At 46.1% G+C, this 27,460-nt stretch overlaps 1 protein-coding gene across 2 annotated transcripts in view; it reads left to right on the top strand.

Annotated features, from left to right (window-relative positions):
- Nucleotides 1-4,898: 4,898 nt before the first annotated feature.
- The window catches only part of SRPX (sushi repeat containing protein X-linked), a 174,094-nt gene continuing 151,532 nt past the window's right edge, over nucleotides 4,899-27,460 (top strand). For both annotated transcript variants that reach the window (XM_055437991.2, XM_055437990.2), the window contains exon 1: nucleotides 4,899-5,078. In XM_055437991.2, coding sequence (XP_055293966.2) covers nucleotides 4,997-5,078 — 82 coding nt within the window. In that variant the 5' untranslated portion in view covers nucleotides 4,899-4,996. The remainder of the gene's footprint in view (nucleotides 5,079-27,460) is intronic.

Genomic DNA, 27,460 nt, shown 5'->3' with positions numbered 1-27,460 from the left:
GGATGGAAACCAGGTTGCAATGCACCTGCAACCCGCATTGTGAAGCCTATATGACGCCCTACTCCTACTATATAAGAGTATTCTTCCTGAATCTTTTGCTGAATACATCAAATAGTTTCTGAAACTGCCTTTCCTTTTTTTTTTTTTGGTAGCTGATTATTTTCATAAATGAGATGTTTTCCTTTGAATCTTTAAGAGTCAAAATATTCCTTTTCCCTTATGCTGCAGAAATATTCATCCCTTAGAGCTTGTGTTGTATCACTCTGAATATTTATTCTAGAAAGAGAAGAAATCTCTTTAAGCCAGGGGATTGTAAACAGACTGCCTGTAGCTTTTTTTGATCTTGACCTGGAGCACTCTGACGTTAACCCTCTCAGATCTAGATTTATAACAGATTCCAGAGAGCAATAGTACCAGCCAAACTTGCCCTGCCCTTCTGGCATTCATTTAGCATGATTCCAATAGACTGCGGTCGCATCTCCTTGTCCTTCGAGTCTTGAGTTCTCAGAAACCTGGCGTCTAGTGTGGTCTGCAGTTTGTATAAGTGCAGGATGGAAACAATTAAACCTACTATAACTGTGCCACTCAAAGTGTGGTCCCTAAACCCATGCTACTCTCTGACTTATTCTCATTTTATTTTTCTAGGGAGTTATATTTGTTGATTTTATAAAAGCCTTGATCAATGATGGACTGGGAATTTTTTTTAATTTATGTAAGTATAGTTGATTTACAATGTTGTGTTAATTTCAAGTGTACAGCAGAATGACTCTGTTATACATACATATATATATATATATATATATATATATACATTCCTTTTCATGTTCTTTTTCTGTTATGGTTTATCAAGGGATATTGATTATAGATAGTTCCCTGTGCTATACAGGACCTTGTTGTTTATTCATCCTATATATAATAGTTTGCCTCTGCTAATCCCAAACTTGGATTGAGAAGTTTGGAAAAATAGTCCTTCACCACAGCTAGTTTCCAGGAGGCTCAATGGGTAAGGAATCTGCCTGCAACGCAGGAGACCTGGGTTTGATCCCTGGGTCAGGAAGATGCTTTAGAGAAGGGCATGGCAACTCACTTCAGTATTCTTGCCTGGAGAATTCCATGGACAGAGGAGCCTGGTGGGCAACAGTTCATGTGTCACAAGTAGTTGGACACGACTGAAGTGACTTAGTGCGCATGCATGCACAGCTAGTTTGAGAAGCACTGTCTTAAGTCTCATCCCTCCTGAGTGTCTCCTTGACTTTGATTCCACTGCCATTTCCTAAGGTACAGTGAGCCATCAATGTTCCCCTTAAGCTTCAGGTCCTTTACTCTGGAAGGATGTGGGGATAGAAGCAATGGTTTGTGATGGTGGGGGATAAGGAGGTGTGGGAAGACGGCAGAGACTCACATGGGAAGGGCCTTGACCAACATGCTCAGAAAAGCTCTCTCCTACCGTAGGTAGGGGGCTGCCAGATTCTGCTTCAATGGTGTCTCTGAGTCTACAAGTTCAAGGAAGAGAGTGGAGGGGTGGGGAATCCTGCGACTCCTTTTCCTTCCTTCTCCACTGTGGGTCATTCTGCTCTAACTCAGGGGACAAGGCTGTGCTGTTTAATCCAGCCTCCTCCACGCTGCAATTGGTGGAAAGACACCTCTCCCCACCCCCCCAACCCCTGCCAGACCTAGGCTATGTTCCCTTCTCCTCACTTTTGGCACTTTGCCCAGCACTCAAGAATGCTTCCGAGGATAGAATAGGCTCTGTCAGCAGCTCCCTGAGGTGCCTGGCAAATCTGTCGTAGCCTGTAGGCAACTAAGTATGGTAGGTACTGCTGAGAAGCCACGTTTCCTGTACTATGAGTCTGTGTGGTTGAATTTTGAGATCTCATCTAGGGCATCATATTTATCTTTATTATCTTATTTATTTGTGACTATGCTGGGTCTTCTTTGCTGCATGCAGGCTTGCTCTAGTTGCAGTGAGTGAGGGCTACTTCTTTGTTGCAGAGAGCAGGCTTCTCATTGTGTTGGCCTCTCTTTTTGTGGAGCACAGGCTCTAGAGCACAGACTTCAGTAGTTGTGGCTCTCGGGCTTAGTTGCTCCGGGGCTTGTGAGATCTTCCCGGACCAGGGATAGAACCCATGTTCCCTGCATTGGCAGGCGGATTTTTGATCCACTGTGCCACCAGGGAAGTCCTATCATTATTTTTTAGCGTTCAGAGTCAATACAACATTCTTGCTTATTTATTAGAGATGCCTGGAACCTATTTCTTACCTATCTCTGTGCCTCATGCCAACAGTGTCTTTTCCCAACTCATTAGTAGCTGTGACCAGCAGGACAGGAAGAGATCAGAGCTCTATGGCACTCCCTGGGTGACTTCTCCTCCTGTTTCCATCCATTCATGACCCTGTCTGCTGGGTTCAGTTGCTTGACAGATTATGAATCTACTTAACCATCCTATTGTCTACCAGGACACTGTGAAGAGGATGAATAATTTCTCCTACGCTTCCCTCTTCCCTCATCCCTTCTGACAGAGAGTCCTGTATATAATAATTATAAATAGTAATACTAGTTATTATAATTATTATTATAAATATGGTTGGAGTTTGTTCTAAAGTAGCAAAGAAAGCAGCTCTTAACAGTGTGGTATTGCTTGTTATCAGCCAGATTCAGGTACTAGGCGAGAGCCAGATGTTCCTTGTCCGTTCAGTAATAAAATGCATGCTGGGTTTTGTGAGCAGAGCTTGTCTCAGAGGTGATAAAGGAAAGGAAAGCCACCGGTCAGACTAACCTGGACCTGGAAATTTGGGGTGCCCATAAACCTTTGCTCATGAGCCTCCAACAGGGGTTCTCGATTGGGGCCAGTTTTTATGCTAGAAGATATCTGACAGCTCCTGGAGACATGTGTTGTCACAACAGAGAAAAATTGAGGGCCTGCTACTTGTTCTTAGGGGCACAGAGGCCAGGGATGCAACTAAAACATCCTTCAGTACACAGAGCGGGCACCCTCCCCAACCAAGAATGGTCCAGTCGCAAATGTCAGTAGTGCTTGGGCTGAGAATTCTTGACTTAGAATTTTTCCCGTTCTAAAACCTGCACCACTGGAGCATGGGGACAAGGGGATGATCCATCTGCTCAAAGGCCAGGCCACATCCCTAAAGATTCTAGTTTCATTGGTCTGGCTGGGGTGGAGCCCAGGTAGGGTGTTTCTGTGAAGCTCCCCTAAGGTTTCTCTCCTGGGTGGACAGGACTGAGAACCACTCCCTGGAGAGTCTGGTGAGATGGAGGCCCAGGAAGAGCCTGACCGCCCTCATTGTCTTGTGATCAGAGGGTTACTGAAGGGTTGTCGGCTCCATGAGGAGGCAGCAGCGATGGAGAGAAGGCTCCCAGGCACCAGAGGGGATAAGATGAAAGTTAAGGCTGAGTCTTTTGTGAGAGAGAACTGGGAAAAGAGCAAGCCATCTAGATTTTAAAAATTGAAAACCTTCTGGATGGATATTCCCAGGGCCCTTCGTCTAGCTAACAGACTAGACTGCTGAGGTGAGGAGAAAGCTTCCTTTCCACAATGAACACGGCCCCTGCCATAGTACAGGGCTCGGTGACCCCAGAGGCGGCTGGAAGGTAGCACCCTTGCCCCTTCCTCCAGGACCTTCGCTCAGTGCGCATGGCACAACTGAATGCAGCAGCCCTAGTTGGAATCTGCCTTAGCTGTGATCTTCTGGCAGGAAAAGGGGCGAGGTCCCTGCCTTCAGTTCAGTTCACTCAGTTGTGTCCGACCCTTTGCGACCCCATGAATCACAGCACGCCAGTCCTCGCTGTCCATCACTAACTCCCGGAGTTCACTCAAACTCATGTCCATCGAGTCGGTGATGCCATCCAGCCATCTCATTTTCTGTCGTCCCCTTCTCCTCCTGCCCCCAATCCCTCCCAGCATCAGAGTCTTTTCCAGTGAGTCAACTCGTCGCATGAGGTGGCCAAAGTATTGGAGTTTCAACTGCCTTAGGTGTTTACAAAAAAAAAAAAAAAAAAGAGAGAGAGGGAGGGAGAGAAAGCCTCGAAGAAGAAACCAGATCTGTCCTGCAGGCAGCCAAGAAACCCTATCCTGACGCCAGCCCACAGGGTGGAGGCTCCAGGCTGATCGTGGTGTCCTAGGGGTGCGAACAATCCAGGAAATGGGGAACTCTGATTGCAAGAAACTACAACAGCTGGATTCCCAGGCTGTGGGTGAGACGGGGAACTTTCTGGGCCTTGTGCTCGCCCATCAGCCAGCCTTGGAAAGAGTACCTCAAGCCTCATCCCAAACCGCAGTGCAGCCGGCACGCACCCGGGCCAGCCCTTGATTCATTCCTTCGCTAAAGAGAAACCAAAAAGCCATAGAATGGACGTTGGCGCCGGCGCAACCACACACCTAAGTTCAAATCTGCTCTGTCCGTAACCGTGAACCCCGGCAGGTTTCTAAGCGGCGTTTCTTTTCGGGGAGGGTGGGCATAATAACAGCAAACTTGGGGCGTGATCGGGAGGGTCAAACTCGCGAACTTGGCCATAATAACCTGCCGCGGTTGTCTCTTCTCTTTCCCTGCGACTCACCCAGCTCTCTGCATAGATGACATGGTGCTAGGGGCCCGGGATCTGGGAGGGGGTCGGGCAACCGGTGTGTGTATTTGGAGTGAAAGGGCGCAAACTGGGAAAGCCCAGAGATACTTTGGGATGGTTCGGTTTACCAGGGCACACCCCTGGCGCGCTCCGGCACCCCGGAGAGGGCGCGGAGGTGTCAGCCCCGCTCCAGAAGAAGCGCTGGCACCAAAGGAGGGGGTGGGTCAGAGCCCCAGCCGCGCCAGCGCTCCGGGGAGGCGGAGGAAGGAGGGTTGGCCGGGGGCGGGAGACAGGCGAGAGGAGGAGTTTTTAAGTTCGGCCTCCGCCGGCCCGCGGCGCAGTCCCTCGGTCCGGTCGATCTCTTCCCGCCCCCGGGACGCGCGCCGCGCAGCCGAGCGGAGCGCAGCGCCGGCGCGCCATGGGGAGCCCCGCACTCCGGCCCGCGCTGCTGCTGCTGCTGCCGCTGCTGCTGCAAGTCCCGCCGAGCCGCGGCTTCCCAGGTAGGGCCAGGGGCGGGCCAACCTCCCCAGCGGGGTGCCGGGGACCACCCCCATCCCCGGCTTGGCCGGAGGGTTGTGCAAGGCGCCCTTTGTTTGCGCCGACTTCGTCTTTTGCCGCCCCGGGATGGGGGGACGCGGAGCGGGGCTAGCGTCCGGGCATCGGGAAGGGGGAATCGATTGTCGGGCGGCCGCTGGGAGCCGACGGACCCTCTGCGCCCGGAGTTCCAGGGGGTCAATCAAACCCACGTAGGCGCTAGAGGCGACCAAGAGACGTTTGACCGCGGGCTACTTTCTCACCCCCAAGAGTTGCCTCTCCTGCGGTTGCTCGCAGCCGGGACCCAGGGGACTGACAGCTTGTCCTGGAAGGAGTACCTACTCCCTCCCACTCGAGGTCCCAGGCCACCCCCTGGGGCTGCAGGGCACTAGTCGTGTAGAAGGACTCTCGTGGACGGCGCAGGCGGGGCCTCTCCCGCATCCCCCAACCCCCCCTGCTGGGGATTCCGAGAAAGTCTGCACCGCTGGGAGAGAGGTGCCAGCTGAGAGTGGTGACATGTGGCAAGCGCTTGGTTAGCACGCGGGCTCTGCTAGACAGGGGGTGGGGCTTCTGGTTTCTGGAAGGCGTGGTCTGTAGCATCTAAGGGGACCCAGGTGTTTATTAGGGCTCTCCTGGTGTTGACAAAATCTTCTTTGGAAATGCCCTTTTAAAAACCACGGCTGAGTCCCTCATCAGAGAGGTTTAAGTTAGCAAAGAGCTTCAGGGGAGCTGGGAAACGTGGATGCATCCGTGTCGCCCTGGAGAGAAGAAATCCATGGGTGCATTTTAATTTAGTGTTAATGGGAAAGTGGATGATGTGGGCTATGGGGTCGGCAGATATCTGGCTTTACTTTCAATGCTGTGGGCAGTTTAAATTTGGGGTCTGAAAAGCGAACCTACAGAGTTGTGGGTGAAGCTTGGAGGGGGAGGGTTCCCAAATAGCATACTGGGGAGATGTAGGGCTGGCTGCTAGACATTGCCTGTGCATCCACTAATGAGTGAATGAGTGATAATCAGGAACTTTTGTTTCCAGCTGACTCTTGTAACAAGTTTTTCAGCTGTTGGGTAGGAACTGATTCAGGGCAAAGTGGAAAGGAGACTTCATCCTCTGTGCCTGGCAAGTGCCATTCCCCTGTCCCCCAGGTGGATTCATCCCCTCCCACCCCCCAAAGTGGGAATCAGGTTAATGTGAAACTAGAAGGGAGGGAGAAGCCCGCACTGGACAGGGAGCAGGGGGAGACGTTGAGAAATTAGAGGTGGCTTTTCCTGCTGAATTGGGAGGCATCTCTAAGCCGCCTGTGCAACTGGTGGAGCCTTTCTTAGCCAAGGGACCTCTTGTCTTTTTCCATCTGACCTTCCTCCCCTCTCTCACCCTGCCCTCCACTCTCCTTCCTTCTACTGCATAGCTTGCTGCCAGAGCCCAGCCACCCACAGAGTCATGGGTTTCCAGCTTGGGCGCTCACTACTTTTGGGAACTGGCCCTGGTTGGCCCGGCTCCTCCCTCCAGCGCCAGCCTGCAGGCTGCCCCCAACTTGGCACATCCCAATGGGATCTTTCAGGAAATGTGCTCTGCTGGGGCTGATGATTCCAAAGGAGCAGATTTCAGTCCAAGCCAGAGGTTTTGGAAGCCGGGGGAGGGGAGACTGTCTAGGCCTGTGGGTCCCAAGGCAAGTCATGTCAGCCAAGTTCACCCTAAGTGCTTGCTGAGTGACAGATTTTGAAGATCATTTCAGAGGCAGTCTCTTAGCAAGTGGACATTGTGTCTCTGGTAAGAGGCCTGGAATCAGGAATCTCTGAAAGAGGGAGATGGGGATTGAGAAGGCCCCATCAGCACTTCTCCCCGTATTGTATAACCATCTGAGATTTAATAGGGAAACTGTCAGAGAGAGAGAAAATCATTCCCAGTCCCACTCCTAGAAGGTCTCTGGAGTTCTTCCATCTTTGAATTTAATGCAGCTTTTCTGGCTCTCTGATTTTTGTAGCCTACCAAGATGCAGTGTCTATAAAAACCCACATGAAGTCCCATGACTAATTTAAAGCTGAAAGTTTATACATTTTGATCGCCTTCACCCATTGCGTCTACTCCTCACTCCCCTTCCCCTCTGGCCACCACAAATCTGTTCTATGTAGCTATGAGCTTAGATTTTGTTTCATTTTTTTAGATGCCACATGTATGTGAGATCATATGGTATTTGTCTTTCTCTGCCTGACTTACCTCACTTAGTAAAATGCCCTCAAGGTCCATCCATGTTGTCACAAATGGCAGCATTCCATCATTTTTTGCTGGCTGGATAATGTTCCATTGTATGTCTATACCACATCTTCTTTATCCATTCTGAGCCACCAGGGAAGCCCTTTCTCTAAATGTAAATTTATATAATTTGGTTTTCATTCCAATAAACTTAGGGATGGGCTTCCCTGGTGGCTCAGACGGTAAAGAATCATCCCTGCAGGAGATGCGGGGTTCAGTCCCTGGGTTGGGAAGATCCCCTGGAGAAGGAAATGGCAACCCACTCCAGTATTCTTGCCTGGAGAATCCCATGGACAGAGGAACCTTGTGAGTTACAGTCCATGGGGTCTCTAAAGAGTCGGATGGAACTTAGCAACTGAGCACACATGATAGTTGTAGTTTTAGTTTTTTAAGGAACCTCCATGCTGTTTTCCATAGGGGCTGCACCAATTTATTTTCTCACCAATCGCACGTAAGGATTCCCTTTTCTCCATATCCTTGCCAGCACTTGGTGTTTCTTGTCTTTTGGTGAATAGCCATTCTGACAGGTATCTCTTTGTGGTTTTGCTTTGCATTTCCATTTTATTCTGTTTGTAATGAACTCTTGAAAACACATTTACATCTGAGATTTTTGAGGTTCAGTGTACCTACTTTTGCAAGCAAGGCTGAAGATAGAGAACAAGCGCTGTGGCCACTAAGAAAGGCTCCCTGAACCTGACGCCTGGTGAAAACTGGTAAAATGTGTGGTTTCACCAGCCAGGAAAACCAAGTGAGGATGGCTGAAAGCCAAACCAGACCTCACCAGCCAAAGCAGTCTTAAAATGCCACATTTGGAGATAAGTATTAGGAGCTGAACACCTGGCTCAGGATATACAATTAAAGTCTCATCGCGAGCGGATTGGGCTAGAAATTTCTATTTGGGTTTAAAACATATAATCAGATATGATAGAATTCCTCTGCATTCAAAAGGAGAATGCTAATGAGAAATGGCATATTTTCTGCCCTAACAGTAAGCATGGATGTCACAGCCATGCGTGATTGCAGCCCTCCAGTGTGAGCTGGCAAGCCCTGAGGAAACTCAGGAAAGAAAAGAATTCCTGCATCTTGACTGTAGCCATTCCCTACAGTGAACCCTGAGGAAACCCAGGATGTAAAAACACAGGATACTGGCCCCAGACAGCTGAGGTGCATATCAAAGGAATGATTTCAGTGAGCCCAGACTTGCATCTTCCCATAGATAGAAAAGCACTGAGTTTCTAACATGGGTTATCTAGTTTTCTTTAATTAATGATAATCTTTTGATGTTCAGACTACCTGCCCTTTGGTGTTTTTAATATTTATTTTCATTTATTTATATGCCCTGTGAGAACTCTTAGTTGCAGCATGCAGGATCATAGTTCCCTTACCAGGGATGGAACCTGAGCTGCCTGCTCAGGTTGGGAGCATGGAATCTTAGCCACTGGACCACCTGGGAAGTCCCTATCTGCTCTGTGTTGCAAAACTCCTACATAACCTGGCTCCTCCCCTCACCCCTCAGGGCAGTTCTCTCAGGGTTATTGGAGATGCTGTCTCCCAGCTTGAAGTCCTAAAAATTCCCACCAAATAAAACATACTCTCAGGTTGTGAATATTTTTTAAGTCGACACTGGGACAAGCAGGACCTTTTCATCTGGCATTTTCTTATTGATAACACTTTCAGTACAGTATCCTGCTGTTGTTGTTTAGTCGCTAAGTCATGTCTGACTCTTGCATCTCCATGAACTGTAGCCCACCAGGCTCCTCTGTGCATAGAATTCTCCAGGCAAGGATGCTGGAGTGGGTTGCCATTTCCTTCTCCAGGGGGATCTTCCCGATCCAGGGATCGAACCTATGTCTCCTGCATTGTAGGCGGATTCTTTACCACTGAACCACTGGGGAAGCCCATGTCCAATTCTTGCGACCCTGTGGCTTTTCCATCCGTGGAGTTCTCCAGGCAAGAATACTGGAGTGGGTTGCCATTCCTTTCTCCAGATCCTGCTATTATTGCTACTCATTTCCTAGATTTGTGAGCTGAAAGAGACACCAGAACCCATCACTAAAGCACCGTCTTCAAACCTTCCTCACACAGAGATTGAAATATTGCCCTTCTCTTTTTAGTGATTTCTAGAAAATTCTCACTTTTAGTCTCTCATATAACAACTCATCCTACTTTATTTGGCCCGATACTGCTCTTTTATATACAGTTTTACTTCATTTTTATTTTACTTCTAATTTTTAAAGTTGAAGTATCACTTGTTTTGATCACATTGCTCTCTCACTCAAAAAGCTAGAGCAGCTGCTCCCTGTCCTCTTAAATTAGCTAGAGAGTTCTCTGCTGTTGATAGGGGACTCTGCAGTTTGCCTGCAGCTGAATTTTCCAGTCCTTCTCTCCTGGCTTCCTAAAATCCAGCCAAAGTTGACTCTATGCTTTTATAGACCTGGAGTCCCACGTTCCCTCTTCTTGTTGGTTATTGCTTCCTGCACCTGGAATGCTTCCCTGAAGCCTCCATTTGTCAAAATTCTGCCCATCGTCCAACAACACTCCCACTTGGATGAAACTTTTCTTTGATCTTTTGATAAGGAAGCTCCTGCCTTCCTGTAAACACCCACAGCGTTTCCTATGTCTTGTGGTATTTATCATACGTGCCATACATTACAATGAGCTATGCATTCCTTTACGCTTCTCCTAGATTCTGAGGCTGTGAAAGCAGGGCACTACTCTGTCTTAGCCCTCTGTATTTCCCACGGAGCCTAGCCACGATCTTGGAAGCCAACAGGATGTTTGTGCTTATTGAGTTAATGCGTGCATGTGTGCTAAGTCGCTTCAGTCGTGTCCGACTCTGTGCAACCCCATGGACTGTAGCATGCCAGTCTTTTCCAGGCAAGAATGCTGGAGCGGGTTGCCATGCTCTCCTCCAGGGGATCTTCCCAAGCCAGGGATAGAACCTGTGTCTCTTACATCTCTTGCACTGGCAGATAAGTTCTTTGCCGCCTGATAGTTTTCCTGCAGTTCGGCTGATGAACTACTGGCCAGAGAAGCTAAGAGAAACATGTGGGCAAACAGTACACGTGCCACCGCTAACCTCCATACATAGAGATGATGCCTTGCTGGCTGTAGAGGTTGGTTTTTTTAAATCTGTGAACACCCTCCATTTGAGCAATAACCTTCTCTGTTGGGGGTTGTAAGATGAGACACTTACTGCAGCCACAGGCTGGAATTTGCATTTATTATTTTTGTTGGCCACTTTGCTACAGTCCCTTCCAAAGTGGTTGAATGGTTTCCTTAGTCAACGCAAATGTGTGTGCTGCATCAATTCCCCTTTCAGAGAATGCAACTCAAATGAGTAATTGAAAGTGAAGATTGAAGTGAGTTTCAAGAGCAGAAGGTTGACTTGCCAGGTTGTACCATAGTCTGAAATTGTAGCAGCCAAGTTATGATCAATACCCAGGTTAAAGATTCATTTCAAAAACAGCAGTGTGAAGAATCACTTCATTGGAGTTCCAGTTCATAGAGAACTTCTCAAGCCAGCCCCCTCAGTTCTTTTTGTCATTTTTAAATTTTTATTGGCGTACAGTTGATTTTCCATGTTGTGTTAGCCCTCAGTTCTTGATTGTGTCATTTCTTGACTGTCAGCTTTTATGGGCCATTGTTTATGGGGTCTTTTAAGCCTGGCTCTTTCTCTTGGATGTTTGAATTCTGCCTTATTCTCATGGAACCTGGGCTCTACTCAGAGACTTTGTTTTTAAAGTGGCATTGGGTTTTTTTTCTTTTTGCAGCTTGAGTCAGTTGTAAAATAATATAGCTTTTTGCAACTGTGTATTCTATAGTATTTTTTTCATTTGGTGAAATTTTAACTGTTAATGTTTATGGCATTGTGCTTTGTACCATTTATTAAATAAAAATTAAAAAAAAAATAAAGTGGACATAGAAGGATGGAATGCTAGAATACCAGGATGGGGAAGATAGGGAATTCCTTCTGTCAGTAGCTCTCTGTCTTATGGTGAAATAGATACCAAGTTATCTAAGGTGGTAACTATTAGAACACAGATGGGAGCCATGTAGGAACCCTGGACCTGGGGATTAAAGAACGATGTTGAGTAATGCTGGTGCCAATAGTGTTGACCCTACAGGCCCAAGGAAGGTTAACATAGGATGTGTCTGGGCTTCCTTCTCGAACAACATTTTGAAATTGGAAACAAAAATCTATGTGAGTTATCTTTTTCTGGGGAGAAGGCCCTATTCTAAATCAAAACCACAACTTACCAGATAGATTTGTGAATGCTATATAAGTATGTGCACTTAATGGGCACAAAAGTCAGCAGAGAAAGTAAGATGAAATTGCCAGAGTAGGGAAACTGAACCAATGATCGGGTAGCTTCTTGGGTTATAACCAGCAGTACAGTTTCCCATTCTCCTCATTTAAAAATGGACACTAAACAAAACAGTCATAATCCTGGGTTGTAATTACCTTCAGGCCTGGGCTGGCAACTTACTGTATCCCTCACTTAACACAGTATCTGGGACTTGGGGCAAAATCTTTTCATGGCTGTTTGTGGGTTGATTGAACGATTGAGGTAATTGTGACAGGGAATCAACACATTCTATTTCAAATATCCCTGCAGGATTTAAGCAAAGTTTCCAAGCTGCTAATCCCCAAAGAAAAAGAAATTCGAGATAGCAGAGGCAATTTGCAGGACTGAACCAAAGATCCATTTGGACAGGCAACATGTAGGGGCATAGTTAATTGCTGAGGCTCTTGCATCTCAAATCACCTTAGGACACTAGGAGACTTAGAAACACCAGGGAGTTTGCAGGGAGGGAGCAGGGTTTTTCAGATAAAAGATTTAAGGATAAAGCTTGTTGGAGATGATAATTGGTTGCACCTGGGTCTTATGGGCTCACAGCGCACTATGGCCTCAGAAACTTCTGGAGCTGTCATTCCTGAGGTGAGTGATTCACGGCCCCGTAATCCTTAGCTCATACTTCGTGCCTCTTGATGCATTGTTCTCCAGGGAGAAGATAAATGGGTTTGGACGTAGTGCCCTGGATTATCCCAAAGGTTTGGGGTTGTGAATTGAGTGTATTGGTTTTAAAACTTTTTTTTTTTTAATGAGTAATAGTTGGACAGATCCAAACATAGTATTTGGGGGTGGACTTTCAGCCTTGGCATTGAAAGATCCTTGTCCTGTTGCTTCTGCCCTGCTCTGACAGTGACCTGTTCAGTGACAGGGCCTCGCTGTTTCCTCTGTTGTCACTCATTGGCTCTTGGCGGCATCCACCCAGTTATGTCAGGTGAGCTTCTCTGTCTCTTCTGTAGCCAGCGCAGCCCAGGACCCTCTTCTGGAGGCCTCTGGCCTGCTCCTGGCTGTGTGGGTGGCTGGGCTAATGACGCTGCCAGCTCCAGGGATTCAAGAATGTTCAAAAACACTGGTTGAATGAGGGCCACGGGGCGAGTGAGAATTGAGCTGAGCATTGGCAGGCCCCTGGTGGAGTGGTGAGGAAGTGGTGGCCTGGCCACATCCCTCATCTTCTGAGACTCTGCCTCCAGGGTGGCTGCTCTGTAGAGGGACTCTGACAGACTTGTTGCCACTGAGTCAGCATTTGTCAGACAAAAGCTCCAGTTCCTTTAAATATCCAGTGTTGAAATCCTGTCTCCACTTCGAGTCTAACTCAACTTTCCAAAGTAGTAGAATTGGTCTCACCAGGAACTACTCATGGACCGGATGCCCCCAGCCACATGAGCAGGCCTTGGAGTCTTGCTCATTCTGTGTTGTTGTGGCTGACCAGGAAACCTGGTCCTTGGCGGGGGTGGGGTCTTGTCTCAGTGGAACTGACCTGCTGGTGGGTGTCTCGAGCTCTGTCTAGAGGCTCGGGAGTTTCTCACCCACATCCAAGCTCCCCGCACGGGCCACTTGATTCATGTGGCACCTCAGCCTGAGAGGGCGCCTGAGACAGAACTCCTCATGTCTTAGTGATGATCCTCTAAGGTTCAACGAGGGAAAGGAGTTTGTCTGGGGTCACATAGGGAGTGAGAAACAGGGCTGGCCTTAGAACTCAATCTAGTGACTCCAGGATTCCCTTTCCTCCATGCTGCTGCTGCTGCTAAGTCGCTTCAGTCGTGTCCGACTCTGTGCGACCCCATAGACGGCAGCCCACCAGGCTCCCCCGTCCCTGGGATTCTCCAGGCAAGAACACTGGAGTGGGTTGCCATTTCCTTCTCCAATGCATGAAAGTGAAAAGTGAAAGTGAAGTCACTCAGTCGTGTCTGACTCTTTGCAACCCCATGGATTGCAGCCTACCAGGCTCCTCCGCCCATGGGATTCTCCAGGCAAGAGTACTGGAGTGGGGTGCCATTGCCTTCTCTGTTTCCTCCATGGGCAGGAACTAAATTCAGTTTTTGAATGGCTGCCACATGTTAGGCACTGCCCCAGCACCAGGGATTGGCAGGCAGGGATCAGTGGTGCCCTGGGCACTCCCAGAGACCTACCTTCATGTATTTCTGCATGGTTGTTTGTATCAACACTTGGCTGCAATCTGAGACTCTCACACCCAAGACTGCTTGGGTGTTCCTCAAGGGTTCTGAGAAGTTGCTGCCCTAAAGCTGGTCCTTGCCCATGTTTGTCGAGGTCCGAAGGCTCCCTCTCTCTGCCCCTTGCCTTGAGCTCCCCAACTGACAGGTCATGATATTTTTTAACAGCTTTCTTGTGATGTAATTCACATACCACATCATTTACCCATATTTGTATTCAAAGTTGTGTATCCATCACAATTTTAGAATGTTTTCATTACCTCTAAAAGAAACCCCACACCCCTTAATCATCACTTCCTACCCTCTTCCCCACAGCTCTAGGCAACCCCTGAAGTATTTTCTGTCTCTCTATATTTTTCTCTTTTCAACATTCTGTACAAATGGAATCACACAATATTTGTCCTTTTGTGTCTGGCTTCTTTGGCTTAGCATGATGTTTTTCAAGCCTCATCCATTTTGGAGCAGGTGTCAGCTCTTGACTCCTGTTTATGGCTGAATTATATTCCATTGTGTGGATACACCACATTTTATCCATTCATCAGTTGATAGACATTTGAGCTCTTTCTATTTTTTGATTATTATGAGTAATGCTGCAGTGAATATTCATGTATAAATATATATGTTCATTTCTCTTAAGTAGATCCCTAGGAGTGGAATGGCAAGGTCATATGATAACTCGTTTAACCATTTGAGGACCTGCCAGACTGTTTTTCCCAAGGTGACTGAACCCTTTTACACACCCATCGGCAGTGTGTAATGGTCCTGATTTCTCTGCAATTTCACCAACTCTTGAGATTATATGTCTTTTTGGTTGAGTGATATCATTATAGCTCAGTTCATGAACAGCATCCACTCAAGGGTTGAGTGACAAAGCAGTGTCTGTGCTGTCAACTGGCAGCACCTTGGCAAGCATCACCTAGGGGTGCTTGCCACCCTCTCACTGCTGGCTTCAGGGCATTGCATAGTCCATAAGTTACCTTTGGGCAGGTTAGAAAAAGATGCCCTGTCTGGGCACAAGTGGGCACAGAGCTTGATCAGGAGATATATTTTGTGCTAAGTAGGAAAAGGATAGAGGCAGGCCCAGGACTCAAGACTTAAAGAGTGGAGGGTGGGAATTTCCTGGCCGTCCAGTAGTTAAGATTCCAGGCTTTCATTGCCAAGGGTGCAGGTTGGATCACTGGTTGGGGAACTAAGATCCCACAAACCATGTGGTGCAGCCATAAAGTAAATAAATAAATGAATCTCATACAAAAATAAAGAATGGAGGGCAGCACAGTTTGAGACCCCACCTGGTCTTTGGTTGGGTGTGAAGGTGGGTGCTGTGATGTAGACAACTTCCTGAATGCCCATATATGCAGCAGTCCTGGGTGTCAGTAGCTCAGCTCCAGGTGGGACAAAGCTGTGGGCTCTATGTACTTTTGACAACTTGCATCTATTAAAAAGGCAAACTCAACAGAGAAAGTGAGTCAGAAGCTCAGGCCCCACCCGAGACCTATTAAATCTGCCTGTGCTTTTCAACAAGAACCCTCTGAGGATTCTTCTACACAATGAAGTTTGAGAAGGCCAGGTCTGCTGGGTGAGTTCAGTCCTTGACCAGGACAGGGTGGCGGGTCTGTTTCTAAGGCCTGCATAGTAACACTCTTCCCCTCCTCTTCCCCTTTCTCTCCCGGGCTTGGTCTTCCTCATGGCCTCCTCTAACTTCTTAAGTCCCCGACATTCCTGAGATAAGCATGTGTAGCCTTTCCTTGTCTGCTCCCACTTCTGACTTCAAAACAAACCCAAATCTTCAGGCAGGGGGGCCCTCAACTGCATCTCCTTTGAAGTCCTCCTTCATGGAGCACAGCTCCCATCTGGCCTGATTGCCAGCCATGGCAGAACATATATCGGGTGATAGCTAACAGGGTGTTTGCCTGTCTTTGCCCTGCAGCTCAGCTGCAGCTTAGACATAACTTCAGCTCTTGAAGAAAGGCCGGCTGCATGAGTCTAATTAGGACGGCTCTGCCTCTCTGACAAGACCTTGTCCTGGGATTGAGAATTTCTGCACCTGATCCACTCTTAAAGTCATGGGGGCTCCACATCTTTGTGCCAGAGATGGATGGTGCTGGGCTTCGGTTGCAGGCAGCCCTTTGGAGGATGGGTGAGATTGACACCAGTGAGGAAGATAGGAACACACACCCCGCCCCTCACATGAAGCCTCTCCAGAGCCCCCAAGCTGGGCAAGTCAGGAAGACTGAACTGTGAGCAGCACAAAAAGGTTTCAGGGCTCTGAGTGGGTAAGTGGTACCCAACCCACTTACAGGGTAGGTTGGTGTGACTGGGGGCAGTCTGATGAAATGAGGTTTCCTTGACCCCCTACCTCTGTGGGTTCTGCTCTGTCAGATCTGGAGTGGGGACCTAGGGCAGGTGTCTGCAAACTCTTAGGTTGGCCAAAAAGTTCATTCAGGGTTTTCTGTAACTGCGAGTGACAATCCTGAATGAACTTTTTGACCAACCCAATAAATCTGGGCAGGCCAAACAGCATGTCCCACCCCAACCCCCCTCCCCTGGTTTTGTAGGACCAGGGAGCTAAGAATGGTGGTTATATTTTCAAGTGATTGAAAAAAATCACAAGGAGAAGACTAGTTTGTAATACGTGACATGTATATGAAATTCAGCTATCAGTCTATCAGTGTCACTGGAACCCGGCCACACTCATTTGTTTGGGTGTTGTCTGTGGCTACTTGGAGATATGTGGCAGGGTGGAGTAGCTGTGACAGAGACCATATGGCCCACAAAGCTGTAAGTAGTATTCTCTAGCTCTTTACAGAAAAACTTTGCCAACCCCTCAACTATGGTCTTGGTACTCAGAATCTAACCTGAGACCTGCCTGGCCTGGAGCTCTATAGAAGCCTAGCAATCACACCTATGAAATCAGAGCCTCCATGTAACAAGATCCCTCTGTGTTGGGGGCTTCTGCTCCTTTACCACGAGGCTCAGCTCAGGACTCATCTTGGTCTTAGTTAGGGGATGTTTTAAGCCATGGGAACCAAGGTGGCTCAGAGGATAAAACGTCTGCCTGCAATGCAGGAGGCCTGGGGTCGATCCCTGGGTTGGGAAGATCCCCTGGAGAAGGAAATGGCAATCCACTCCAATATTCTTGCCTGGAGAATTCTATGGACATGGGAGCCTAGCGGGCACAGTCCATGGGGTCGCAAAGAGTTGGACACGACTGAGCGTCTTCACTTCACTTTAAGCCATATAGGCTAGCATGCTGTAACTAGCCCTGTACACACTTTAAAAAGATATTTGTTTATTTGTTTATTTTTGGCTGTGTTGGGTCTTCGTTGCTGTTTTGCAGGCTTTCTCTAGTTGCGATCAGGGGCTGTTGTCTGGTTTCGGTGCACAGCTTCTCATTGCAGTGACTTCTCTTGTTGTGGAGCGCGGGCTTAGTAGTTGTGGCGCACAGGCTTAATTTCCCAGCGGCATGGGAGATCTTCCCAGAGCAGGTATGGAACCCGTGTGCCCTGGCAGGCAGATTCTTAACCACTGGACCACCAGGGAAGCCCACCCTGTTGTACACATTTATCTGATGAAAAACGACTGTCTCATTCTCTTTGTTGGAGGCTTGGTAACCTCCTGTTGGTCTCTAGAAACTAGGACCCTATTGTATTCTCCACCAGTTCTTAAGACCTGGTGTCTTGATCCAAAGCTGGAGGCAGACTGGCCTTGGCTGCCTCCTGACAGACTTCCTGGATGCTGTGAGCATTTCTGGACCACGGGCTCGGGGCTGTCCAGACCGCCTGCCCTGCCAGGATCCTGCCTCAGGGTGTGGCCCAAAGCCCTTTGCTACCCCTTACCCGGCTCACTGCCAAGGCCTTGACTTGGACATCTGTCTTTTTTGGTGGCTGTTCCCTCTGGAGCCTGTGATGTTTCTGCTGGTCAAGACCATCCCTAGTAGAAATTTTCCCAAAGTGGCTTCCTCGAAGCACTGCTTTCCAGAGAGATTCATACATATTGTCTGGGTAGCAGACTACATTTTAAACAAGTTCTGTAGGTTTCTTTAGTGGACTTTCCTGGTGGTTCAGTGGTGAAAAATCTGCCTCACAAGCAGGAGACTTGGGGTTGATCCCTGGGTCAGGAAGATCCGCTGGATAAGGAAATGGCAACCCATTCCAGTATTCTTGCCTGGAAAATCTCACGGACAGAGGAGCCCGGCGGGCTACAGTCCATGGGGTCACAGGGTTGGACACAACTTAGCAACTAAAGAACAACAAAGGTTTCTTGACTGCTGGACAGCTCAGGGTCGTGATATGCTACTGTAATTGCTCCCCTATGGGAGAGAACAAACAGTGAGGACCTCCAAATCTCAAGTTGTATTCCCCAGACCACCAATAGCAGCAGCACCTGTGAACTTACTAGATTCCTAAATTCTCAGGCCCCGCCCCAGAACTGTTGAATCAGAAGCTGGATGTGGGGGAAGGTGGGCCCAGCAACCGTATTGTAACAACCCTCCAGGTGCTTCTGATGCCCACTCAAGCGTGAGAACCACTTGTGTGGACATTTCCAAGTTATTTTCTCACAGCATCTCAATAGACCGCATGCTAAGTTGCTTCAGGCGTGACCTACTCTTTGCAACCCCACAGACTGTAGCCCACCAGGCTCCTCTGTCCACGGGATTTCCCAGGCAAGAATACTGGAGTAGGTTGCCATGCCCTCCTCCAGGGGATCTTCCCGACCCAGGGATTGAACCCATGCCTCTTACAGCTCCTGCATTGGTAGGTGGATCCTTTACCACTAGCACCACCTGGGAAGCCCCTCTCAATAGACTGCTGCTGCTGCTAAGTCACTTCAGTCGTGCCCGATTCTGTGTGACCCCATAGACAGCAGCCACCAGGCTCCCCCTTCCCTGGGATTCTCCAGGCAAGAACACTGGAGTGGGTTGCCATTTCCTTCTCCAGTGCATAAAAGGGAAAAGTGAAGATGAAGTTGCTCAGTCGTGCCCGACTCTTAGCGACCCCATGGACTGCAGCCTACCAGGCTCCTCTGTCCATGGGATTTTCCAGGCGAGAGTACTGGAGTGAGGTGCCATTGCCTTCTCCGTCTCAGTAGACTAGTGTTTCTATTTGTTGTTTTTCAAGGAAACTGCGTTTTGGGTTTCAGAACAGGGAAGATGGCATTGAATTCCATGAAGCATTTACTGGTGACAGTGACCATTGCAGGTTCAAGGGGAAAAGGAAAAACACCTTTGGGTAACACCATCTGCCTCACATCTGGCATGCTAGGCGGCTGTGTGCATACTTGAGAAGTTTCCTCCAGCTGAAGGCCACCAGTGTTTGGTTGTTGCAAATGTGTTCTTTGAAGTGTTTTTGTGTGTTAAAATGTGAAGAAAGCTTGATGCATAATATAGCCTTTGGGATATATCTCTCTCCTTCTCTAAACGTTGTCTCCTTTTAGAATATTCTTCTTTCTTCTTCTGCAGAATTTCCTCATGCAAATCCAAAACCAGCCAGTCAGGTCCAAGTGGCTTTTGCTGGTGCCTTTGTCTACAGTGAGTGGCCCTCTTTCTGTCCATGAAAAAGCCTCGGGAAGCTTTCAGATCTGAAGAGATGGTATGTCCTCTGACAGTGCCTCTTAGCCCAGGGCAGCTGTACATTCCTTGTCAAGGCTCAGCGCTCCCCTTCTTGTTCTAGAACTTTCTCTTTTGCTGTCAGGGTCAGTGGTGTCACAGCCTTGGGCCCTCAGGTGAACACTTTTCATTCTTTGCCATCAGAGAGTTTATAAATGTTGTATTGTCACTTAGTTTGAAAATCGCAGTGACAGTGAGGCTTGAGGGTGAGGTGAGAGGAATCCCCAGTCCTCTTGCCCAAGTCTTGGCTGTGTCTTTGTTTAAAATGAGGTGAGGCCTCAGGACCTCATGAGCTGATATGGATGGGCAGGTTCTTCATGTGGGTTTGCCTTCTGAACAGAATTGTGAAGAAGTAGAATCACCTCATTTGCCTGGAGACAGAGGTGATTTGATGGCCGCCTGAAATGAATCTGCAGCAAGGGAGAACTTGAATCCACCTCAGAGTCTCCATCAGTCACTACCTTTATCTGGAACCTTCTGCTGAAGGGCTTGCTGCAGCCTCCCTCCTTTCTTGGATTTTCTCTGTGTCTCTGTTGACCTCTGTGGAGAACAGTTGAGCCTTTGGAAGACCATAGGCCGTTGCTGTTGTTCCGCTGTCTGGTTTTACTTTATAGGCCAGACCTTTTTTGGTTCTGTCTGTGTTGAGTGCCAACAGTCATCCTCCAGGGCTTCAGGAATTCCCTTGGTAGGAACTGGAGCTGGCATTTGTGGAGGGCCTCTGCTTTGTGCCAATCTCTTCAGAGTTAGGTGCCTGTCTTTTTCCTGTCTTGCCTCTTTCCCAGCTTTAGGCGATGGGCCAAAAATTAAACGATAGAAGGAGACTTAACTGGAAAAAAATATTTTTCCCTTGGATGAGAGTAATGCCTTCATTTATAAAGTTATCCTTTTAACTTTCTTTTTGTTAGCTGTAAGAATATGGTCACAATTAAAATTGCACAAGCCACATGCTGTCTTAATTGTCTCTCCTAATTCAAGGCAGAGTGCCTGGGGACCCCGGGTACCATCAACTCTCCTAAAGTTGTCCTTTGGGGGTCTTGTACAAAAGAGTTTGACTGGAGGATGGAGCATTCTCTCAGATAAAGAGCTGTGGAAGCAAGGCCATCTCTGAGGTCTCTGCCTGGCAGGAGTCACAGTCTGTATACAGATCTGATACTTTTTTCTTATCAGTTCCTCGTGTTACCACTACTATTATTTTTTTTCTTTGATGAAATAAAGTTGAAGAGCAGCCTTAATGGGGAAAGAAATTACATAAAGCTGAGGTTTGGGTGTAAGAGAGGGAAGAAGGGTGCTTAGTAGGATGGAGCCACAGTTGCCCAGCAAGCGGTCCATTTATTGCATTTCCTCCCTTCCCTCTCTTCCCCAGTCCGTCATTATGATTGTGCCTTCTGGGAGGCCTCCCAAATGAACCACCTGCACCTTACCTTAGAGTCTTCTGGGGACATTCACATGAACAATGGCTCAGCTGGATCTTAACCCGAGATTCACAGTTCTTTCTACTGGTGAACGGATTCCTGCCAAATAGAGCTGTCTAGCTTAGAAAGTGAACTGTAATTCACACTTTTAGGAGGAAGCTTGAGGAGTGTTTCCGCTAGCTATTGCTGTGTAAGAAACTCCCCTAAAACTTACTGGCACTTCATCTGGGATGGCGGGGCCTCTCTCTCTACGTCTTTACAGTCTCCTATTCTCAATATTCTTTCTCTTTCTTCCATGTTGTCTTTATCCCCAGCAGAGTAAGTGTACTTTTGAACATGTAGATGGTTTCCCAGGGGATGAAAGCCAAAGCTGCTAGGGCCCTGAAGGTCTAGGCATATTACTTCTGTCACATTCTATCCATCAGAGCAAATTGCAAAGCAAGCATACTTTCAGGGTGGTGGTGGTAGTAAATGGACTCCACCTCTTAAGAGGGCAACAGTATTATACATGTGCAGGGTGGGAGGAATTGTTGCTGGCGAACTTTGCAAGCAATCCACTATAGGGCTGGTCTGGAAGAGCATATTGGAAATGTGAGCTTAATTTCCCAGGATGTTTGCTGGGTGCATTCTGATAAAATGCTGGACCCCAGGTTAGCTATATAAATGTGTTAGACTGTTTAGCTACAGAAGGTGGCAAGCCCAAATTCACTGCAATCCATAGAAATGAATAAATCTGTAGTCCTGGGAAAATCCAAGGTTTTCCCCAATGCTGACTGGTACTAGAATCATTTCTGTTTATCCCCTAGTACTTCTCTCTCTTACTTTCATCAAAGGCAGATTTTATCACAGAAAAGGTAACTCAAAATAAATCATAAGCTGAAATATAAAAGCCATGTGTGTGTGTTCACTCAGTCGTGTCTGACTCTTTGCGACCCCATGGACTGTAGCCTGTCAGGCTCCTTTGTCCCTGGGATTTCTCAGGCAAGAATACTGGAGTGGGTGCCCATTCTCTTCTCCAGGGGATCTTCATGACCCAGGGATAAAACCCGAATCTCCTGTGTCTCATGCATTGACAAGCAGATTCTTTGCCACTGAGCCATTTGGGAAGGCCACATATAAAACCTACAACTGTAAAACTTCATGATGATAATATGAGAGGAAATCTTTGTGAGCTTCAGTTATACAAGACTTTCTTAGTTATGATACCAAAAGCATAACCTATAAAATTGAAAAGTATTTCATCCAGATTTAAAACTTCTGTTCTTTGAAAGACACAGTTAAGAGAATGAAAAGACAAGCCACAGACTGGAGAACATACTTGCAAAAGATGTAGCTGATAAAGAATTTTTATCCAGAATATATTAAGAGTTCTCTAAATTCAATAATAAGATAACAAGTAACCCAACTTAAAGAGTGGGCAAAATATTTTAACAGACACTTCAGCAAAGAAAGTATGTGAAAAGATATTTAACATCTTTATCCACCTACTAGCTGGATGAACTTGACCAGCATGTTTTTTGCTTGCATCTGCCAACTGTGAACAATGCCACCTGCTCTCCTACGGAAGTAATCTGTGATGTACTGTGCATATATAAGTTATGGTTATAACTCCCAAAAAACAACTTGCTCACATTCTCTTCCTTGTAGAGGGCTGACTAGCCATTTTCTCTCTATCCCTCACTGGACTTTACGTGACAGACATCCACAAATTGCTGGCCATGACTGTTAGGTAACCACTAGCCACTAGCAATTTGAGACAGGTCATTTACTGTAAGTCAAATGGACGTGGGTGTCTCCCACCATGCTTTTCCAAGCCAGCCTGGTTTTTAGGTCTCCCTAAAAAATCTCTCAATGCCTACTGTTTCTGCCCTCAAGTGTCCTTATGTCCTTTCATTTCAAGGAACTTGCATCATTTGTGCCCAATAACAAAGGGCTTTAGTTGTTCCTTGGTACTATCAATACCTAAGAGATTTGCTTTGACCTTAAGTTTTTCTTTGAATTCATTTGTAATCTGAAATGGATTATTTTATATTTTCATATGTTATTTTTTTTCTCCATGACCTAATGTTAAATGCTGAATGCTTAATAAGGACACTTATTACATGAGGAGTAAGTGACAGAATATTTTTTTCATCTAGTTTCTAAATTTGGATGAAGAAGCTAGGATGAACAGCTGCAGTAACCCAAATAATTTTCCACCATGAATCCCAAAGGCCCCCTTCATGTATTTAACATTCCTGAAATCCCTAATATTAAAAAATGTAAATACACAGTTCTTTTATTTTTTTTAATAACAGCTTTATTGAGGTATAGGTGCATGAGGTGCGTGCTCAGTTGTGTCTGACTCTTAGCAATCACATGGATTGTAGCCCACAAGGCTCCCCAGTTCATGGAATTTCCCAGGCAAGAATACTGGAGTGGGTTGCCATTTCCTTCTCCAGGAGATCTCCCCAACCCAGGGATCGAGCCTGTGTCTCTGGCGTTTCCCGCATTGGCAGCCAAGTTCTTTACCACTGCACCTCCTGGAAGGCCCATTTTTTGAGGTATACTCGGCATATAATAAACTCCATTGAATTTCCTTTGCACTTTTAAAAATAATTAATTGGCAGGTTTTTTGCTGATCTGTTTCTTCTTTATTCTGATCCACTGATCTTTGTGCCTATTCCTTCAATAATGTCATGTTATTTTAATTATTGTAGCTTTGTAAATAGTCATAAAGTTGGGTAGTGTGCTTCTTCCATATTTATTCTTCTTTTTCAAAATTGTTATGGTTATACATTCCATATAAACTTTAGAATAAGCTTGCCTCCATTGACCTAAAAAGCTTGCTAGAATTCTGATTGGAATTATGTTAAATCTGTTAATCAATTTGGGGAGAATTGGCATCCTTACTATTTTGAATCTTCTAATCCACCAACAGGATTATCTTTCCATTCATATAGATCCTTTTTTATTTCTTTAATCTGCATTTCAAGGTTTTCTGCATACAGATCTGGTACTTTTCTAATTTAAGATTTATACAGTCATCCCTTGGTATCTGTGTGAGACTAGTTTCCAGGACCTGCTGTTGATACCAAAATCCACAGATGCTCATGGTACACCCTATACATGCTATACACCATGTACATGCTATAGTACACCCTCCGTATTTGCAGAATATATATCCGTGGATTCAACCAACCACAAATCAGAAACAGCGTACATGAGATGGAGTTGGTTGAATCAGACAATGCAGAACCTGCAGATGGAGAGGGCTGACCATATATTTACTGAAAAAAAAATCTGCATAAGTGGACCTGCACAGTTCAAACCCATGTTGTTTAAAGGTTAACTATACTTAAGAATTTTGTTTTCTGGAGCTATTTTAGAAATGGTTATTTTTTTAATTCATTTTCTAACTATTTTTTAGCATATAGAAATACATGTGATTTTGGGATTTTGACTTTATATCCTGCAACCTTGCTAACCTCAAGAGTTATCTGTAGGTTGTTTAGGAGTTTCTATATAAATAATAATGCCATCTGTGAATGGGGACTTCTTTCTTTCCACTCTGCCTTCCTCCCTCCTTCCCTCCCCCTCCCCTTTCTTTGTTTCATCTTATTGCACAATGGCAACCCACTCCCATACTCTTGCCTGGAAAATCCCATGGATGGAGGAGCCTGGTAGGCTGCAGTCCATGGGGTCGCTAAGAGTTGGACACGACAGAGCAACTTCACTTTCACTTTTCACTTTCATGCATTGGAGAAGGAAATGGCAACCCACTCCAGTGTTCTTGCCTGGAGAATCCCAGGGACAGGGGAGCCTGGTGGGCTGCCGTCTGTGGGGTCACAAAGAGCTGGACACGACTGAAGCGACTTAGCAGCAGCATCAGGACTACTAGTATAATGTTGAATAAGAGTGGTGCAAGTGGACGTCTTTGCATTATTCCCTATCACTGGTGGAAAGCATTTAGTCTTTCACCGTGAAGTATAATGTTAATTGTAGGCTTTTTGTAGATTTTCTTCATCAGGTTGAGGAAGTTCTCTTTTCTTCCTAGTCTGCTGGGAGTTTTTGTCATGGTGTTAAAATTCGATAAATGTTTTTTTCTGTGTCAATTATATGATCATGTGAATTTTCTTCTTTAGTCTGTTAATGTGGTAGATTACATTTTTTTTTGATTGATTGATTTTTTAAAGTATTAAGCCAGCCTTACATTCCCAGTATATATGTCAATTGATACTGGTATAGTATTCTTTTTATATATTACTGAGTTTTGTCTGTTAATATCACTTCGGGGACTTTTGCATCCTATGCTGATGACAGATATTGTCCTGTAGTTTTATTTTCTTGTGATTTCCTTGTCTCGTTTTGGCATCAGCTTAATGCTGGCCTCGTAAAGTCTATTTGGACATGTTTTCTCTTCATCTACTTTCTGGAATAGATTCCATAGAATTGATATTATTTTTTCTATAAATATTTAGTAGAATTCACCAGCAAAATCATCTGAACCTAGAAACTTTAACTATAAGTTTAATTTCTTTAATATCTCGGAGACTATTCAGGTTATTGATTCATCCTGGGTGAGTCTTAGTAGTTTGTAATTTTTGAGGAATTGGTCTACTTCATCCAGGTTGTTAAAGTTATGTGTAGTGTTGTGCATAGTATCTGAAGGGATATCCCCTGCATTATTCCTGATATTGGTAATTGCTTTCTTTGTCAGTCTTGCCAGAGTTGTATCAATTATATGAATATTTTCAAAGGATCAAAGGACCAACATTTCATTTGATTGATTTTTCTCTATTCTATATTGTGTTGTTTTATTGATTTCTGCTTTTATATTTTTATTTCTTCTTCCCTTAGCTTTATTTTATTCTTCTTTATCTAATTTGTTAAGGTAGAAGCTGAGATTATTGTTTTGAGACCTTTTCTTTTTCCTAATATGAGTGTCCAGTGCTATAAATTTCCCTCTAAGCACCACTTTAGCTGCATCCCACTGCACTCTTTCTTGTCTCCTTCTTGAACTCAGATGCCTTGAATGTTAGACCTTTTGATCTTGTCCTGTAGGCTCCTGAGCAATAGGAAAAACTAAACCAAGGTATGGAAAGACAGAGGACAAATATGACCCAGCAATCCCACTATTGAGCGTGTACTGAGTAAGCCATAATTGAAAAAGACACATGTACCCCAATGTTCATTGCAGCACTATTTACAATAGCTGGGACATGGAAGCAACATAGACGTCTATTGACAGATGAATGGTTAAGGAAATTGTGGTACATATACACAATGGAATATTAGCCAGCTATAAAAGGGAACTCATTTGAGTCAGTTCTAATAAGGTGGGTGAACCTAGAGCCTGTTATACAGAGTAAAGTAAGTCAGAAACAGAAAGACAAATACCGTATATTAATGAATATATATGGAATCTAGAAAGATGGTACTGATGAACCTATTTGCAGGGCAGCAAAGGAAAAACAAAAAGAACAGACTTGGACACAGTTGGGGAAGGAGACAGAGGGATGATTTAAGAGAATAGCATTAAAACATATACATTACCACATGTGAAATAGATAGCCAGTGGGAGTTTGATGTATGATGCAGGGAACCCAAAGCCAGTGCTCTGTGACAACCTAGCGGGGTGGTAGGGGGTTGAGGGGGTTCAAGAGGGAGGGGACATATGTATACCTATGGCTGATTCATGTTGATATATGGCAAAACCATCACAGTATTGTAATTATCCTCTGATTAAAAAAAAAAAAACAAGGATGATCTCCCTACCCTCTTGAGACCACAGCGTCTCCATTGAGAAAGTTTCCCTTACCCAGAGTCTCAGGTGCCTGCTGGCCCATGTTGCTACTGCTATAGCTGCTGCTGCCATCTCTCCTGCCTATTGCTACAAGATTACTTAGGAACTGGGACCCAAGAGAACAAAGAAAGGAAATAAGCAAGCAAAAACTGGAGAATTTTCTCCATTCTCTGAGCATTAGGAATCATCTTCCCCACTCTTTGAGCCAGAGCTAGAGAGATTCTTCTAGAACTCTCTCTGCATCCAGTGTCCACTCATGTATTCAGACTGACTTGAGTTCAGCCCAGTGAAACATCACCACCAATTCAGTGGCACTTCAAATTCTGCCTTCTTCTCCAGTCTACCCGCTGATGTTTCCTTTTCAGAGTCCTTAGTCAAGGCTATGGTTTTTCCAGTGGTCATGTATGGATGTGAGAGTTGAACTGTGAAGAAAGCTGATTGCCGAAGAATTGATGCTTTTGAACTGTGGTGTTGGAGAAGGCTCTTGAGAGTCCCTTGGACTGCAAGGAGATTCAAACAGTCCATCCTAAAGGAGATCAGTCCTGGGTGTTCATTGGAAGGACTGATGCTAAAGCTGAAGCTCCAATATTTTGGCCACCTCATGTGGAGAGTTGACTGACTGGAAAAGACTCTGATGCTGGGAGGGATTGGGGGCAGGAGGAGACGGGGACGATAGAGAATGAGATGGCTGGATGGCATCACCAACTCGATGGACATGAGTTTGAGTGAACTCCAGGAGTTGGTGATGGACAGGGAGGCCTGGCGTACT

The sequence above is a fragment of the Moschus berezovskii genome, chromosome X (assembly GCF_049115385.1).
Source record: "Moschus berezovskii isolate FMDL1 chromosome X, NW_MosBer_1.0, whole genome shotgun sequence".
Lineage (NCBI taxonomy): Eukaryota > Metazoa > Chordata > Mammalia > Artiodactyla > Moschidae > Moschus > Moschus berezovskii.
Note: the sequence above shows the minus strand (reverse complement) of the source record. Positions and strands in the feature narration are given on the sequence as shown.